The 17,047-nt window shown below is 44.6% G+C and overlaps 1 protein-coding gene across 1 annotated transcript in view; it reads left to right on the top strand.

Annotated features, from left to right (window-relative positions):
- Positions 1-17,047, top strand: part of DYNC1H1 (dynein cytoplasmic 1 heavy chain 1) — a 78,310-nt gene that overhangs the window by 12,485 nt on the left and 48,778 nt on the right. The window contains exons 6-11 of the mRNA XM_086708784.1: positions 1,030-1,301; positions 1,393-1,620; positions 9,811-10,887; positions 11,543-11,722; positions 13,155-13,304; positions 15,732-15,878. Of these exons, the coding sequence (XP_086564910.1) occupies positions 1,030-1,301; positions 1,393-1,620; positions 9,811-10,887; positions 11,543-11,722; positions 13,155-13,304; positions 15,732-15,878 (2,054 nt within the window). The remainder of the gene's footprint in view (positions 1-1,029; positions 1,302-1,392; positions 1,621-9,810; positions 10,888-11,542; positions 11,723-13,154; positions 13,305-15,731; positions 15,879-17,047) is intronic.

Raw genomic sequence — 17,047 nt, 5'->3', positions numbered from 1 at the left:
GGGCCGGGGGACGGTTGACATTAAGCAGAAGTTGTTTGGCCACAGGGCTGTGGAAGGAGAGCTGGTTGGAGCTTTCTCTTCCTCTTTTACCTGCCCCTTTTCCCTGTTCAGCCTTCCTCCCTGTTCTGAAAAGTGGCCAAAACGAGTTTAGTTTTCTGAATGGACAGCAGTGTGAGTGACATTGTCTTGGCACACTCTGGGCACTCAACTGTTTGAATGACCGGGCATGTTTGGGCATTTCTCTCCAGCTCTACCCACCAGGGAATGTTAGAGCAAGGAGTCAGGGCTGCGGTATTTGTCGTGTTCTTTTCCTTCCCCTCCAAAAAAAGGCGTGCTGCCCACATTTGAAATGTTAGAGGAGGTTCTAGGTAGAAACCTTCTAGTTGCTTTGGTCACATTGCACATGTTACCTGAGCATTCAGTAATGCTGAAGGTTATGCCTTGAAATTTAGATATACCTCTGAAACTTTTACTTCTTCCCTTTTTTTTTTTTTTTTTAAATCTTAATGTTAGAAGAGTCAGAAAGTAGACTAGGACCCAGGTGTTTCTGTGATTCTGTGTCCGTAACACACTCCCTTCACTTGAGCTGTGGGTGTAACATTTTCATTTTAGTGTTCCTAAGGATGATAACACTGTAGTTCTTCTAACCTTAATGTTATTCATAGAACATTTTGATGGTATAGAAAGCAAGAAAAGAAATCACCCGCGGCCTTTAACGTATGCATGAGTTGGCTGATGTTCTTAAAAAAGCAACAGTGAGACCGTCCGTTAATTAACAGAGGATCATCCTGTTAATAACATGTTCCTTTTTTTCAAATATAAATGGTTTCGGTGTCACTGAATCTTCAGCAACATGAAAGTGTTCCGTCGTGAGGCTGTATTTCAGTTTCCTTACCCAGTATTAAGCTGTAAGCAGTAGCCTCTTCGTTGTATCACTTTCTTTAAATTCAGATGTGATTGACATAGAACGTTAAGTTATACCTATGTTACCTTACATGCAAACCGTTAACTGTTTCTTGGTCAATCCAGGTCTAAAACAGGCTTTGGAGACTGTGAATGACTATAACCCCCTGATGAAGGATTTTCCTCTGAACGACTTACTGTCTGCCACTGAGCTGGACAAAATAAGGCAGGCCCTCGTTGCCATTTTCACCCATCTGAGAAAGATCCGAAACACAAAATACCCCATTCAGAGGGCACTGCGTTTGGTGGAAGCGATTTCAAGAGACTTGAGTTCTCAGTTGCTCAAAGTATTGGGCACCAGAAAATTGATGCATGTTGCTTATGAGGAATTTGAAAAAGTAAGTTTTAATGTATCAGAAAAGCAGCCTCAGGCACCGAGATGAAAACACGGCTATAATAACAAGCCTCCTTCCTAAAATTATATCCTAGGTTATGGTCGCATGCTTTGAAGTCTTTCAGACTTGGGATGATGAATACGAGAAGCTTCAGGTGTTACTGAGAGACATCGTCAAAAGGAAAAGGGAAGAAAATCTAAAGATGGTGTGGCGAATCAACCCTGCCCACAGGAAGCTTCAGGCCCGCCTTGACCAGATGAGGAAATTTCGACGCCAGCACGAACAGCTGAGAGCTGTCATCGTCAGGGTCCTGAGGCCACAGGTATGCGTCGCATTTTAAACCTGCATCCACGGGTGGTTTTTAGAACCCCTTCTTTCTTTTTCTTAGAATGCTAGTGAACTGCTGCTCCCTCTGATTCGCACCAGGTGCCTGCGTAGTTCCCTCTGCATCCTGTCCCTGTCCTGTCGCTGATGTAGGGATTCTGTACCTTCAGTCTTACTACTCCTCCCGTTCTTCCCTCCCTGCAAAATGCGTGAATTCCGGAGCCAGACTTCCTGGGTTTTAAATCCTAATTCCACCGTTTAACGAGCTGTATGACTTGGACATGTTTTTTAGTCCTTTTCCCAGATTCCTCATTTGCAAAATGTAGATAATGATTGCATATGCCTGAGGTTTACTTACCTATTTATTTTAATTTTTTACAATTTATTTTTTTATTTTTTTTTCCAACGTTTTTATTTATTTTTGCGACAGAGAGAGACAGAGCATGAACGGGGGAGGGGCAGAGAGAGAGGGAGACACAGAATCGGAAACAGGCTCCAGGCTCTGAGCCATCAGCCCAGAGCCTGACGCGGGGCTCGAACTCAGGGACCGCGAGATCGTGACCTGGCTGAAGTCGGACGCTTAACCGACTGCGCCACCCAGGCGCCCCTACAATTTATTTTTTAAGTACTCTCTACACCCAGCGTGGGGTTCAAACGTTTACAACCCTGAGATCAAGAGTTGCACGCTCTTCCGACTGAGCCAGCTGGGCCTTCCTATACCTGAGATTTATTAAAAGAATTAAATGACTCCTTTTCTTTGGACGTGCTTTTTTTTTCTTCTCAATTCACCTTTCTTTTTTTCTTCAACAATTTCTTTCCTTTAAAAAATCCAGTCCATGGGGCGCCTGGGTGGCTCAGTCGGTTGAGCATCCGACTTCGCTCAGGTCACGATCTCACAGTCCGTGAGTTCAAGCCCCGCATCAGGCTCTGGGCTGATGGCTCAGAGCCTGGAGCCTGCTTCGGATTCTGTGTCTCCCTCTCTCTCTGGCCCTCCCCCCGTTCATGCTCTGTCTCTCTCTGTCTCAAAAATAAATAAATGTTAAAAAAAAAAAAATAAATAAATAAATAATTAAAAATCCAGTCCAGATGGGGTGCCTGGATGGCTCAGTCGGTAAAGCGTCTGACTTCCGCTCCGGTCATGATTTCACGGTTCGTGAGTTCGAGCCCCGTGTCGGGCTCTGTGCTGACAGCCCAGAGCCTGGAACCTGCTTCGGATCCTGTGTCTCCCTCTCTCTCTCTGCCCCTCCCCTGCTCATGCTCTGTCTCTCTCAAAAATAAACATTAAAAACCAGTTTAAAAAATCCAGTGCAGAAAGAGAGTGTGGACTGATCCACACTTGACACTTGAACACCATGGGGGTTAAGGGTGCCAACTCCCTGTGTATTCTCGAAAATCTACGTGTAGCTTTTGTCTCCCTAAAAAGTTAACTGTTGGGGAGCCTGGCTGGCTCAGTCAGCGGAGCATAGAACTCTTGATCTCGGGGTTGTTAATGCGAGCCCCACAGTGGGTGCAGAGATTACTTAAAACTAAAGTCTTCAAAAACAACAACAAGAACAAAAAACTACTGATAGCTTACTGTTGATCAGAAGCCTTACTGATAACAAAAAGGGCTGATTAACATATTTTGTATATCATATATGTTATATACTGTTTTCTTACAGTAAAGTAAGCTAGAGGAAAAAAATGTTATTAAGAAAGCCATAACAAAAAGAAAATATACTGTGCTGGATTGAAAAAAACCGTGTGGGGGCACCTGGGTGGCTCAGTTGCTTGAGCTTCCGACTGTGGCTCAGGTCATGATCTCATGGTTTGTAAGTTTAAGCCCCACATTGGGCTCTGTGCCGATAGCTCAGAGCCTGGAGCCTGCTTCACATTCTGTGTCTCCCTCTCTCTCTCTCTCTCTCTCTCTCTCTCTCTCTCTCTCTCTCTTTCTTTCTCTGTACCTACCCCGCTCATACTCTGTCTCTGTCTCTCTCTCTCTCTCAAAAATAAATATTAAAAAAGTTATTTAAAAAAAAAAACACATGTAAATGAACCTGCAGTTCAAACCTGTGTTTTCAAGGGCCAACTATATGCAGACGGGATTGAGAAGTTAGCCAATACATGTCAAAGCCAATATATAGCCAATGTTATAGACTCTAGGTGGGCGCATCTGGGTGTTCAGTCTGTCATTCTTTCAGCCCTCTTGCAGTTGAAAAATTTTTGTAGTGAAACGGTGGGGGATCCAGTCTAGAAACCATGGCATCCAAGAAGCTTTATTCACTGCATTAGGAGTGCCTGCTATTTGGGGTACATTTGTTTTGTTTTGTTTTTTAATGAACATCTTTTTTTTAACGTTTTTTAATTTATTTTTGAGAGTGGGGGAGGGGCAGAAAGGGGGACAGAGGATCCGAAGCGGGCTCTGCGCTGACAGCAGAGAGCCCAACACAGGGCTTGAACTCACGAACCACATGATCATGACCTGAGCTAAAAACGGACGCTCAACCGACCGAGCTACACAGATACCCCTGGGTACATTGTTAATAATGAATCCTCAGCATCTTTTTGCTTAGTGCTCACTTACTGATGTGTGTGCTGGTTTTAAGTGTTAGCCCCTTATTTTACATGTGAGAGATTTGGTTCTAGTACTGATTGCTTCTAGCCTAGGTCTGTTGTTGTTTCTAAATTCAAGTTAGTTAATATAGAGTGTAATAACGATTTCAGGAATAGAATTTAGTGATCCGTCACTTACGTATAACACCCAGTGCTCATCCTAACAGGTGCCCTCCTTAATACCCATCGCCCATTTAGCCCATCCCCCGACCCACCTCCCCTCCAGCAACCTTCAGTTTGCTCTCTGTATTTAAGGGTCTCTTATGGTTTGCCTCCCTCTCTGTTTTTGTCTTATTTTTCCTTTCCTTCCCCTGTGTTCATCTGTTTTTGTTTCTGAAATTCCACATATGAGTGAAATCATATGATATTTAACTTTCCTCTGACTTATTTAGCTTAGGATAATACACGGTAGCTCCATCCTCATTGTATATGGAGACAATTCATTATTTTTTATGTCTGAGTAGTACTCTGTTACATATATATATATATATATATATATACATATATATATACACATATATATATATATATACACACACACACACACACCACATTCTTACTCATTCATCAGTCGATGGACATTGGGCTCTTTCCATAATTTGGTTATTGTTGATAGTGCTGCTCTAAACATTGGGGTGCATGTGCCCCCTCAAGTTAACATTTTTGTATCCTTTGCATAAATACCTAGTAGTGGAGTTGCTGGGTCATAAGGTAGTTCTATTTTTAGTTTTTGAGGGACCTCCACACTGTTTTCCAGAGCGACTGCACCAGTTTGCGTTCCCACCAGCAGCACAAAAGTGTTCCCCTTTCTCTGCATCCTCGCCAACATCTGTTGTTGCCTGAGTTGTTAATGTTAGCCATTCTGACAGGGGTGAGGTGGTATCTCAGTGTGGTTTTGATTTGTATTTCCCTGATGATGAGTGATGTTGAGCATCTTTTCATGTGTCTGTTAACCATCTGGATGTCTTTGGAAAAGTGTCTATTCATGTCTTTTGGCCATTTCTTCATTGGATTGTTTATTTTTGGGGTGTTGAGTTTGATAAGTTCTTTACAGATTTTGGATACTAATCCTTTACCTCATATGTCATTTGCAGATATCTTCTCCCAATTTGTCAGTTGCCTTTAGTTTTGTTGCTTACTTTGCTGTGCAGAAGCTTTTTATGTTGATGAGGTCCTAGTAGTTCATTTTTGCCTTTGTTTCCCTTGCCTCCAGAGACATGTCTAGTAAGAAGTTGTTGCAGCTGAGGTCAAAACAGGCAGTTGTTGCCTGTTTTCTTCTCTAGGATTGTGATGGCTTCTTGTCTTACATTTAGGTCTTTCATCCATTTTGAGTTTATTTTCATGTATGGTATAAGAAAGTGGTCCAGGTTCATTCTTCTGCTTGTCACTGTCCAATTTTCCCAACACCATTTGCTGAAGAGACTGTCTTTTTTCCATTGGGTATTCTTTCCTGCTTTGTCAAAGATTGGCCATATGTTTGTGGGTCCATTTCTGGGTTCTCTATTCTGTTCCATTGATCTGAGTGTCTGTTTTTGTGCCAGTACCATACTGTCTTGATGATTACAGCTTTAGAATACAGCCTAAGGTATGGAACTGTGATGCCTCCAGCTTTGGTTTTCTTTTTCAGGATTGCTTTGGCTGTTCAAGGTCTTAACTAATTCCATACAAATTTTAGTATTGTTGCAGCGCCTGGGTGGGCTCAGTTGGTTAAGCGTCTGACTTTGGCTCAGGTCACAATCTCGTGGTTTGTGAGTTCGAGCCCCACATCGGGCCCTGTGCTGACAGCTCAGAGCCTGGAGCCTGGTTTGGATTCTGTGTCTCCCACTCTCTCTTTGCCCCTCCCCTGCTCATGCTCTGTCTCTTTCCGTCTCTCAAAAATAAATAAATGTTAAAAAAAATTTTTTTTTTGGATTGTTCTAGCTCTATAAAGAATGCTGATGTTATTTTGATAGAGATTGCATTGAATGTGTAGATTGCTTTGGGTAGTGTTGACATTTTAATATTTGTTCTTCTGATCCATAAGCATGGAATGTTTTGCCATTTCTTTGTATCTTCAATTTCTCTCATAAGCTTTGTATAGTTTTCAGTGTACAGATCTTTTACCTCTTTGGTTAGGTTTATTCCTGTATATTTTATGGTTTTCGGTGCAATCATAAATAGGATCAATTCCTTGAATTCTCTTTCTGCTTTCTGCTACTTCATTATTGGTGTATAGAAATGCAACTGATTTCTGTATGTTGATTTTATATTCTGTGACTTTGCTGAATTTATGTATCAGTTCTAGCAGTTTTTTGGTAGAATCTTTTGGATTTTGCACATGTCATGTTGTCTGCCAGTAGTGAAAGTCTGACTTCTTCCTTACCGATTTGGTTGCCTTTTCTTTCTTTTTGTTGTGTGATTGCTGAGGCTAGGACTTCCAACACTGTGTTGAACAAGTGATGAGAGTGGATAGCCTGGGGTCTCTTAACCCTTTTTTCCCATGTACTTCTTAGTGTACATATTTTAAGAAGTCATTTACATTTTATTTGTAAGTCATGTGGTACATATCCTTTATATCAGTAAAATTAATGATAAACTTACATGTGCATGAATACGTTCTCAGAATGTTTTTATTGGAGTGTTTAGTAGTCTGTTTACATTTAATGTTGTCATTGATATGGTTGGATTCAGAGCTGCCATTTGCTATTTGTTTCCTGCTTATCTCACTTTTTGCTCCTCTATTTCTCTGCCCACTCCTCTTGTGTTATTTTTAGTATATTATTTTAATTCTTCTATAGACTTGTAGCTTTATTTCTTTGAATTTTCTTTCTTGGTGATACTATAGGGATTACAGTATACATCTTTATCATGGTATGTATACACTCTTACTTCCAGTAAACTATAGGAATCTCATACCATTATAGCTCTGTTTCTTCCTTGTCGCGTATATTACATCTTTATGTGTTATAAATCCAACAATACAGTGTTATAAGTTTTGTTTTATTTTTTATTTTTTTAATGTTTACTTATTTTTGAGAGAGAGAGAAAAAAAAAACATGAGTGGGGGAGGAGCAGAGAGAGAGGGAGACAGAATCTGAAGCAGGCTCCAGGGTCTGAGCTGTCAGCACAGAGCTCAAAGTGGGGCTGGAACTCTCAAGCCGTGAGATTATAACCTGAGCCAAAGTCGGATGCTCAACTGACTGAGCCACCCGGCGCCCCATAAATTTTGTTTTAAACAGTCACATTCATTTTAGAAAAATTAGAAGAAGAAAAGTAATACATATAATCTTTTACATTTGTGCACATATTATCATTGGTCTAGTTCCCTTCATTCATTCGTGGACCTGAGTTACTGTCTGGTGTCTCTTCCCTTTAGTTTAAAGGAATTCTCATAGTATTTCTTGTTCCATAGGTCTGCCGGCAAAAATCCCCTCATTTTTTGTCGATCAGGAAAAATATTTCATTTTCATACTTGAAGGATAGTGTCTCTGGATATAAAATTCTCAGTTGACAGCAAGTTGTAAATCTCCCCAGACTGTCCATTCTTTTTTTTTTTTTTTTTAATTTTTTTTCAACGTTTATTTATTTTTGGGACAGAGAGAGACAGAGCATGAACGGGGGAGGGGCAGAGAGAGAGGGAGACACAGAATTGGAAACAGGCTCCAGGCTCTGAGCCATCAGCCCAGAGCCTGACGCGGGGCTCGAACTCAGGGACCGCGAGATCGTGACCTGGCTGAAGTCAGACGCTTAACCGACTGCGCCACCCAGGCGCCCCCAGGCTGTCCATTCTTAACAGTGCTCCCCGAGGGTCTCCATAATTTATTACGCCGGCCCTTCTCAGGCTCTCCCATTTTCCGAATCTCCCCTTGAAACATTGCTGTTCTGCTCCCACCGCAAAGTGCAGAGTGCAGGTTTTTGCTGCCTGAGCTGGGGATGAGAACACCTCCGGGCAAGAAGGCCAACAGCTGTTATTTATCTGATTTGGTAGCCCTTTGTCATGAGAAAACACATCTGTTTTCTGCCTTTGTTGGCTGCCTTTGGTTTTTCTCCATTGTCCTGAAAAAACTACTTTTAATAATTTTGTTCAGTTTTTGCCCTCATACTACCATTACTAGGAATACTTAGAATGTTTTTAAATGCAGAAAATAAAATGTATGAGTTTACAAAGGAACAATTACCAATAAATTAGAAATTTATTAATTAAATTAATAAAATCTAGTAATCTGTGTGCTCCTCCATGAACACTTAAAATAGCAAGATCTAGTGAGGGGCCATATTAATACCATAATTTTGAAGTGATGAGCATAAGCAGGATTTCAAGATATAGGGGCACCTGGGTGGCTCAGTGGATTGGGCATCTGACCTTGGTGCAGGTCATGATCCCACAGCTCATGAGTTTGAGCCCCACGTTGGGCTCTGTGCTGACAGCTCAGAACCTGGAGCCTGCCTCGGGTTCTGTGTCTCCCTTTTTTTCTGCCCCTCCCCTGCTCATACTTTGTCTCTCTCTCTCTCTTTCAAAAATAAACATTAAAAAAAAAAAAAGATAGGTACACACATAATGAAGAAGCACTTTATTGGTGACAAAGCCACAGAACATCAAGGGACTATGTGTGACTGTTGTGTGTATTCATAATTATAGGAAATGCTAAATTTTAGTTAGGGGTTAGTGAAAATAATGATGATAATTTCCCCCAAATTCCCAGACCGTCTGAATTTCATCCAAGACATCTGTGGACCCAGATGAAGACCCCCCACCTGGCTTTATAATTCTGTGGGAGTGTGGGCAGGAGATATGTGTGGAAGTCTGACACCTGAAGTAAAGCTCACGCTCTGTTCTGCTCTCTGGGGGGGGCTTCAGGGAGTGGAATGGGGGATTCTTCTCTCTTACTGAGCGTTTATCTATCTATCCCTCTGCTGAGGTATTTACCCACGAATTATAATTAAAGTTTTAAGAATCAAAAGGAAGGCGCACCTAGGTGACTCAGTCAGTTAAGCGTCCAACTTTTGATCTCAGCTCATATCATGATCTCAGTTTGTGAGATCAAGCCTCGCATCAGGCTCTGCGTGGACAGTGCAGAGCCTGCTTGGGATTCTCTCTGTCTCTCTCTGTCTCTCTCTCTCTCTGTCTGTCTGTCTGTCTCTCTCTCTCTCTCTTTCTGCCTCTCCCCTGCTTACACGTGTGCGCTCTCTCTCTCTCCCTCTCTCCCTCTCTCTAAATAAATAAATAAACCTGGAAAATCATTAAAAAAAAAAAAAAAAGAATCAAAAACGAAGACTATGTTGGATACCGAGTTTGCACATAGCTCTCCTCTGAATTCCTGAGCTTTTCAGTGCAGTTTTAATTGTAGACAAAACACTGAAGAGGCAAATACTCAAAGCCCAGGTTTTAACATGTTATTTTAGCTTCTCAGGCACCAAAACTACATTGTCAGTAGATCTTTATGGGCAGAGTTAGAATATACTCTGTGGTATTTTTCGTGGTCTTGTTGAGTTGTAGTCCTAAAACATTTGGCTAAAAGTCAAAAACTTACAGAGCGGACTGGCTGCACTCTGGGTGCACAGCCAGATGGCAGTCTTTGTGCCGTCAACCTTTCTGTCACGAATCCTCCTCTTTCAGGTCACAGCAGTCGCACAGCAGAACCAAGGAGAAGTCCCCGAGCCTCAGGACATGAAAGTGGCGGAGGTTCTCTTTGATGCCGCAGACGCGAATGCTATTGAGGAGGTCAACCTCGCGTACGAGAACGTCAAGGAAGTGGACGGGCTAGACGTCTCCAAGGAAGGCACGGAAGCTTGGGAGGCCGCCATGAAGAGATACGATGAGCGGATCGACAGGGTGGAGACCCGGATCACCGCTCGCCTTAGGGATCAGCTTGGCACAGCCAAGAACGCTAACGAGATGTTCAGGATTTTCTCCAGGTTCAACGCGCTGTTCGTCAGGCCTCACATCCGTGGGGCCATCCGCGAGTACCAGACCCAGCTAATCCAGCGCGTGAAAGACGACATTGAGTCTCTCCACGACAAGTTCAAGGTCCAGTACCCACAGAGTCAGGCGTGTAAGATGAGCCATGTGCGCGACCTGCCCCCGGTGTCGGGCTCCATCATCTGGGCGAAGCAGATCGACCGCCAGCTGAGCGCCTACATGAAGCGCGTGGAGGACGTGCTGGGCAAGGGCTGGGAGAACCACGTGGAGGGCCAGAAGCTGAAGCAGGATGGGGACAGCTTCCGCATGAAGCTCAACACTCAGGAGATCTTCGACGACTGGGCCCGGAAGGTGCAGCAGCGCAACCTGGGCGTCTCGGGGCGCATCTTCACCATCGAAAGCACCCGGGTCCGCGGCCGAACTGGAAACGTCCTTAAGCTGAAAGTTAACTTCCTTCCTGAGATCATCACGCTTTCAAAGGAAGTTCGAAATCTCAAGTGGCTTGGTTTCCGAGTCCCGCTGGCGATTGTGAACAAGGCCCATCAAGCAAACCAGCTGTACCCATTTGCCATCTCGCTGATCGAGAGCGTCCGCACCTACGAGCGGACCTGTGAGAAGGTGGAGGAGCGCAACACCATTTCCCTTCTGGTGGCCGGCTTGAAGAAGGAGGTGCAGGCTCTGATCGCAGAGGGCATCGCGCTGGTGTGGGAATCCTACAAGCTCGACCCCTACGTGCAGCGCTTGGCGGAGACCGTCTTCAACTTCCAGGAAAAGGTGTGTTGATCTCCTGTTCCCTGGGAATGAACTGAATGAGGAGACAGCTCACTCGGTTCACCTGGTAGCTCTCCCACAGGAGGCCTTCCCGACGGGTGTGGCATTGGGCCGTGTGAGCTGAAGGGGAGAGGAAGCCCTTTTACTTACGGTGCTGTTTGATGGTGCTCTGGGAAGGCCATTAGGTAACTGAGTTTAGAAACCAGCGGAGAGATGAAGAACACGGGAGTCTGACGGAGCAAAATGAGAGCTTTTCTACTGATACAGCTACGCGGAGAACGGGGCTCTGGCCGTCAGTCCCCCTAGACCTAGATTTGCTTCCCAGACCCTAGCATAGGCGGATGGTCGTAAGCCGTCTGGCCTACAGGCTGGCGCTTGCGACAGAGAAGGCACTGAGCGGAGCAGACTTCTCATTCAGAGGTCACCCTTCCTGTGAGCAGGAGGGAGTAAGGGGGAGACCTTGATAATTTCCATACGTTTTCCTTTCCTCTGTGGAAACACAGGAGTGGGAATAAGTGTTCTTACACCAACAGATAGGATTAGCTATTCATGGAAAGAACTCCTTTACCGTGAATATTTGTTCATTGAGAAGAATGTACACAAACATAAAGGAATAGAGTGAATGGCTGTTTTAAATAATAAATGTGCCTTCCTTTAGGTGGATGATCTGCTAATAATAGAAGAAAAAATCGACCTGGAAGTCCGTTCCCTGGAGACTTGCATGTATGATCACAGGACTTTCTCAGAGATCTTGAACAGAGTTCAGAAAGCCGTGGACGACTTAAACCTGCACTCCTATTCCAACTTGCCCATCTGGGTCAATAAGCTTGACATGGAGGTGAGGGATGGGAGTGTTATCGTGGTTTTCATTTTTCTACTAGCAATATAAGGGTGGACCCTATTTTGTAAGTTCATTTCCATAGAAATTACCATCAATGGTCCAGTTTCCCCTCCAGAAATCCCATTTAGGTAATGACAGAGCCGAGCTGTGTGGTTCTAGCAATACTCCTGTCCATTCCAAGTTGAGGCGGTGAGGTGGGGGGATTCTCTTTATCTTCTGAATACCTGACAGCTTCCTGCCTGCCCTTCCCTGCTCACCTGATAAAGGTCGTCTTCCCTGGCCTTCCCCTCCAGGCATCCTTCTCTGACACTCTGCCCCTCTCGACCACCCAATTTAAATGCCTGGGGGTGCCTGGCTGGCTCAGTCAGTAAGGTACGCAACTCTTGATCTCTGGGTCATGAGTTCAAGCCCCACGTTGGGCCTAGAGCTTACTTTAAAAAAAAAAAAAAGAAAAGGAAATGCCCAGTAACCACCTCATTCCTCTCGTAGAGGATTGGGGCTCACTCCTGTAGGGGTCTGCGGGGAGGTTAAAGTGCACATGTGTTTGAAACATACTTAACACCACATGTGGCTTTCTCATTGCTGGACATCAGAGAGCATCCGTGGAGAATCCTGGGAAGTGGGATATTTCATGACGGAGCTGCTCCATGGGCGGTGGTGGTTAGGCAGCTCTGAAGCACCTTAGTTATCCATTTTAAAGGGAAAGCCTGTGACCCACAAAGGTGCAGTGTATCCACACGTGGAACACTGGCGGGGAAAATTAACAAAACCCACTCTTCTGAATCTACTGAAAGTCTCGGGCTTTGTCACAGCTGCCCTTCCAGCATTCCCAGGATGGTTTTGTGGCCCAAGACAGACTCTGCGCAAAGATGTATAGGTGTCCCGTTCGTAGGAAATTTACTTCTCTCGTTCTCGATCAAGTGAGACTTTTTTCTTCACTTGTTAAAAGAAGATGGTCACCTGTATGTGGTGACTTTGCCATGTACATAAATATGAAATCATTATGTTCATCTGAAGCTAATAGAATGTTATATGTCAATCATATCTCCACTTCATAAAAGAGAAAATGGTTTATTCTCCACATTATAGATTGCTAGTTTTATCTCTGAGGCTACCAAGAAACTACTTTTGTTTTATAAATTTTCTAGTACGTTGAGGGAACAGCAAGACTGTGACTACATCTGCTGCATTTGTGTCCATCTCCTTGTCCCTGACAAATCAGAGGGTTGGTGGTTAGGTTAGCCCCCAGATGGAGGTCAGGGTCTCTGAGTCTGGGAGAGGCACAGGAGGGGGAGGGGGGGGATCAGGCTGAGATGAAGGGTGTGGTAGCAACTGTCATCCTCGACCTGAAGCATCGGCTTTCTATCTGACATGCTTGCCGACCTGCCTTTTGGAAAGACACTGTTTTCTGACACTACTTTCCCTGTAGATTGAAAGAATACTGGGCGTTCGCCTACAAGCTGGCCTGAGAGCTTGGACCCAGGTGCTTCTTGGACAAGCTGAAGATAAAGCAGAAGTTGACATGGATACAGACGCACCACAAGTTAGTCACAAGCCTGGTGGGGAGCCAAAGATTAAAGTGAGTATTTCCCATGGCGTCCGATTTGCTAGTAAATCGAACAGAAGGTTCTCCCCCTTGAAAAGTAGCAATGAGGGGCGCCTGGGTGGCGCAGTCGGTTAAGCGTCCGACTTCAGCCAGGTCACGATCTCGCGGTCCGTGAGTTCGAGCCCCGCGTCAGGCTCTGGGTTGATGGCTCAGAGCCTGGAGCCTGTTTCCGATTCTGTGTCTCCCTCTCTCTCTGCCCCTCCCCCGTTCATGCTCTGTCTCTCTCTGTCCCAAAAATAAATAAACGTTGAACAAAAAAAAAAAAAAAAAAAAAAAAAGAAAAGTAGCAATGAGAAAGCCACTTTACAGTGGAGAAACCTGACAGATACCACCCCACCCTCTGTGCTCTTTGTCCCCACACCTCCCAGACTCGTTCTAATCATGAGAAAAGGTCAGACATCCCTTACAGAACACCTCACCAGTACCCTTCCAAAGTGTCAAGGTCGTGAGAGAAAGACAAGGAGGAACAGAGATGTCACAGGTTGGAAGGGGTTAAGGCATGTGACGAGTAACTATGTTGTGGGGTCCTGGGAGATCTGACTGAAGTCAGGATTTTAGTTAGTGTTGTATCGATGTTAATTTCTTGGTTTTGGTAATTGTGACGCGCTAGATGTTAACATTACAGAGAGTTGGTCCAGAGTGCATGAAAACTCTTCATACTTTCTTTGCAACTCTCCTGGAAGTCTAAAATAATTTCAAAAACAGACTTTTTTTTTTAAATGGGAAATAAATTTTAGAAAAAAATCTACACTTGGGGGTGCCTGGGAGGCTCAGTCAGTTAAGCTTCTGACTTGGCTCAGGTCATGATCTCATGGTTCGTTGGGTTTGAGCCCTGCGTTGGGCTCTGTGCTGACAGCTCAGAGCCTGGAGTCTGGGATTTTGTGTCTCCCTCTCTCTCTGCCCCTCCCCCCACTCACGCTTTCTCTCTCTCTCTTTAAAAAATAAATATCAAAAAAAATTTTTTTAATGGAAATCAGAAAAAAACTACACTGGAAAAAAATCTCTACTTTCCAGGCATACATGCAAGAAACCATTTCAAGTGTAACCTAGTACAAGGAAAATTCAGACTCTGACACTAAAATGCCACTGTTTTCACACAATCTTCTCAGTCATGGAAGAGTGCACCAGCACGGTGGCCTCCACGCAGGACAGCAATCTTGGTCCCCAAGCCCCCCATTTCCCATTTGAGTGAAGGAGTGGCCAGCTGGAGCCCAGCAAGCTGTCTAGAAAAGTGTTAATTCAAGTTCTGCTAGTGGGTCCTGTCTACTAATCTGGGCATCAGTTACAAAAGTGTCTGCCTTACAGTAGTTCATTAAGCCATATTTGTTTTAGGTAGTTTATTGCATTTGTGTTCAATTTACCAGTAAGACTACCTCACAAAACAGAGGTCTAAAAGAACTAAAGGTAAAAACTTTGATGTGGGAGAAACAATTGGCTGCTTTTTTCCTACCCAGACGTTACCTTCTCTTTTTTTTTTTCCTCTTAATGCTTGAAAAATGTTTTCGGTTTTGAATATTGCACATTTATTCCCAAAGCATACTTTTTAAAATACAGAGATGCAGACAAGCAAATGGGTCTGTGTAAGCCAGAGCAGTTACCCAGTGGAGGTGGAGGTGGAAATCTTGCTCAGCTTAAAGCAGACACTGGCAGGTGGCACAGACTCACCTTGACTCCTAAACCTACGCCCGTGCCGCATGTCTGACAGCTAATGCCAGTCTCATGTGGCTGCATCAGTGACACAGGGTTGTGAGGTCCTGAGGTCATTATGTCCAGAGATCACCACGCATATTAAAGCAGATGGTGCCATTGAGCACCCATTGTGTGTTCAGCACCTACACACAGGGGATCCAGGAAGCGCCTAAGCAGTGCCTGCCCTCTGGCTTCTTATCCTCTGGGGAGGGCCGTGCACCCCACACATGGGCTACAGCAGACCATGACGTCCATTAAAGTAACAGACCCGTGGTTCAGACTCAAGTAGGTTCATAATTCAGAGGGAGAAAAATATTATGCGTCAAAACTACTTTTTTTACTTTGAGAAAGTACTTTCTTTCAAGAAAATTCATTTAAAATTACTCTAATGCTTTATATGACAAAAATAACTAAGCTATAATTTGTATACTTTTTACCCAATTTTGAATTTAAACTTTCCTAGCACCTGATTGTACTTGAGGGAATTACTGAGTGACGATCACGTACGTGTATATCCGGTACCGTTTGATTGAAGGTGGCCCCTGGAGGCGTTCGGTAATTTATTAGTACATCAATGCCATGCTTCGGTATTAGATTTTTAATCCAGAAATGATCACCCTTCTTGTGAATACTGATTCTGGCGGCACAAATGCATGAAAGCGTATTCTTGAAATAGATATTTGAGTAGGAAATGAAATCTTCCCTTTACAGAATGTCGTTCATGAGCTAAGGATAACCAATCAGGTCATCTATTTGAACCCGCCCATCGAAGAGTGCAGGTACAAGCTGTACCAGGAAATGTTTGCCTGGAAGATGGTTGTGCTGTCTCTGCCCAGGATCCAGAGTCAGAGGTACCAGGTGAGCCTTCCGGGGACTCGCGCCACACGGCCTCTGCCCAGGCCTCCCTGGGGCCCTGGGGCGCCACCTCTCCTCCATATCCCTGGAAATGGTGCTCTCCATATGTCTTTCAAGACTCCCGACTTGGGACTCTGCATTCTAAGGGAAAGCTAGAGGAGGGCTTGTGTGACTCGGCATTTTCCCCCCGTGGCTGCTTTCCCAAATCGTTGCATCTGCAGTTCTGATTTCGGTAGGTCTCTCAGCAATTCCCCCCACGAACCCGTCTTTTAATTCCTCCTTCTCCCCACCCCCACTTTTTAATATAGAAGTTTGTAGATACACACAAAAGTAGAGGGAATCTCATGAGTTCACATCAGCCTGCTTTATCATGTGGCCAATTTAAATTTTTATTCCTTTCCCTCCTCCTTCTCCCCACCAGACTATTTTAAAACAAATCCCAAATATACTCTTTAATAAGAGTATCAATAATAATAATGTGCTTTTGGAGCAAAAGGAAAACTGAAAAGACTGTTTAGTCCCTGGTCTGAGCAACATTACTTCTAAACAAGACTAGTGGTTTTCAAATAAGATTTCCATAACCTCTGTTGTAACAGGCTCTTCTAGAAAGTCTCAGCTTTGAATATAAGCAGCATAGGCTCAGTTCTGAGGTGTTTTTGTGGTAGCAGCCCCCCTGTAGACTCAGCCTTGGTGGTGACCAGCTAATCCGAACCGAGCTATGAACACTGGTTCCTTTCGCTCTGGGAGTGTGCAGACTGCAGGATATTTCTCGTCAGGTGTCTGTTCACACTGCTGTCCTGTTGTCTCCACACTGAACCAAACAGAAGCCAGCCCCTCTTACGCTGGAGCCCGTGCCCCTGCTCTGTGGCCCAGCTCCCCTTCCCTCTGCTGAGCCTCCTGTCACCCTCTAGCCACCTTACTTCTCAGCTCCCCCGGTGAAAACCCAGAGAACTCGTCTGCACACCTGCTCCGGGTCCAGCCCCTCAGGCGTCAGGGTCACAGGCATTTCCCTGCTGTTATGGCAGGCTTCTCAGCCCTTGAGAAGTGTCAGTGACAGGATGTGACGGTGTGCACCCCCCCCCGCCCCCACCGCCCACTTGATATGCTTGTTCCGCTTGGCTGTCCTGGTTTTCCTCCCACCTCACTGGCCAGTGTCCTCTGTGGCTCTTCCT

This window comes from Puma concolor, chromosome B3 (genome assembly GCF_028749965.1).
Source record: "Puma concolor isolate L17-30 chromosome B3, mPumCon1.1.hap2, whole genome shotgun sequence".
Taxonomy (NCBI): domain Eukaryota; kingdom Metazoa; phylum Chordata; class Mammalia; order Carnivora; family Felidae; genus Puma; species Puma concolor.
The sequence above is the reverse complement of the archived record's forward strand: the minus strand, read 5'-3'. Positions and strand labels throughout refer to the sequence as shown.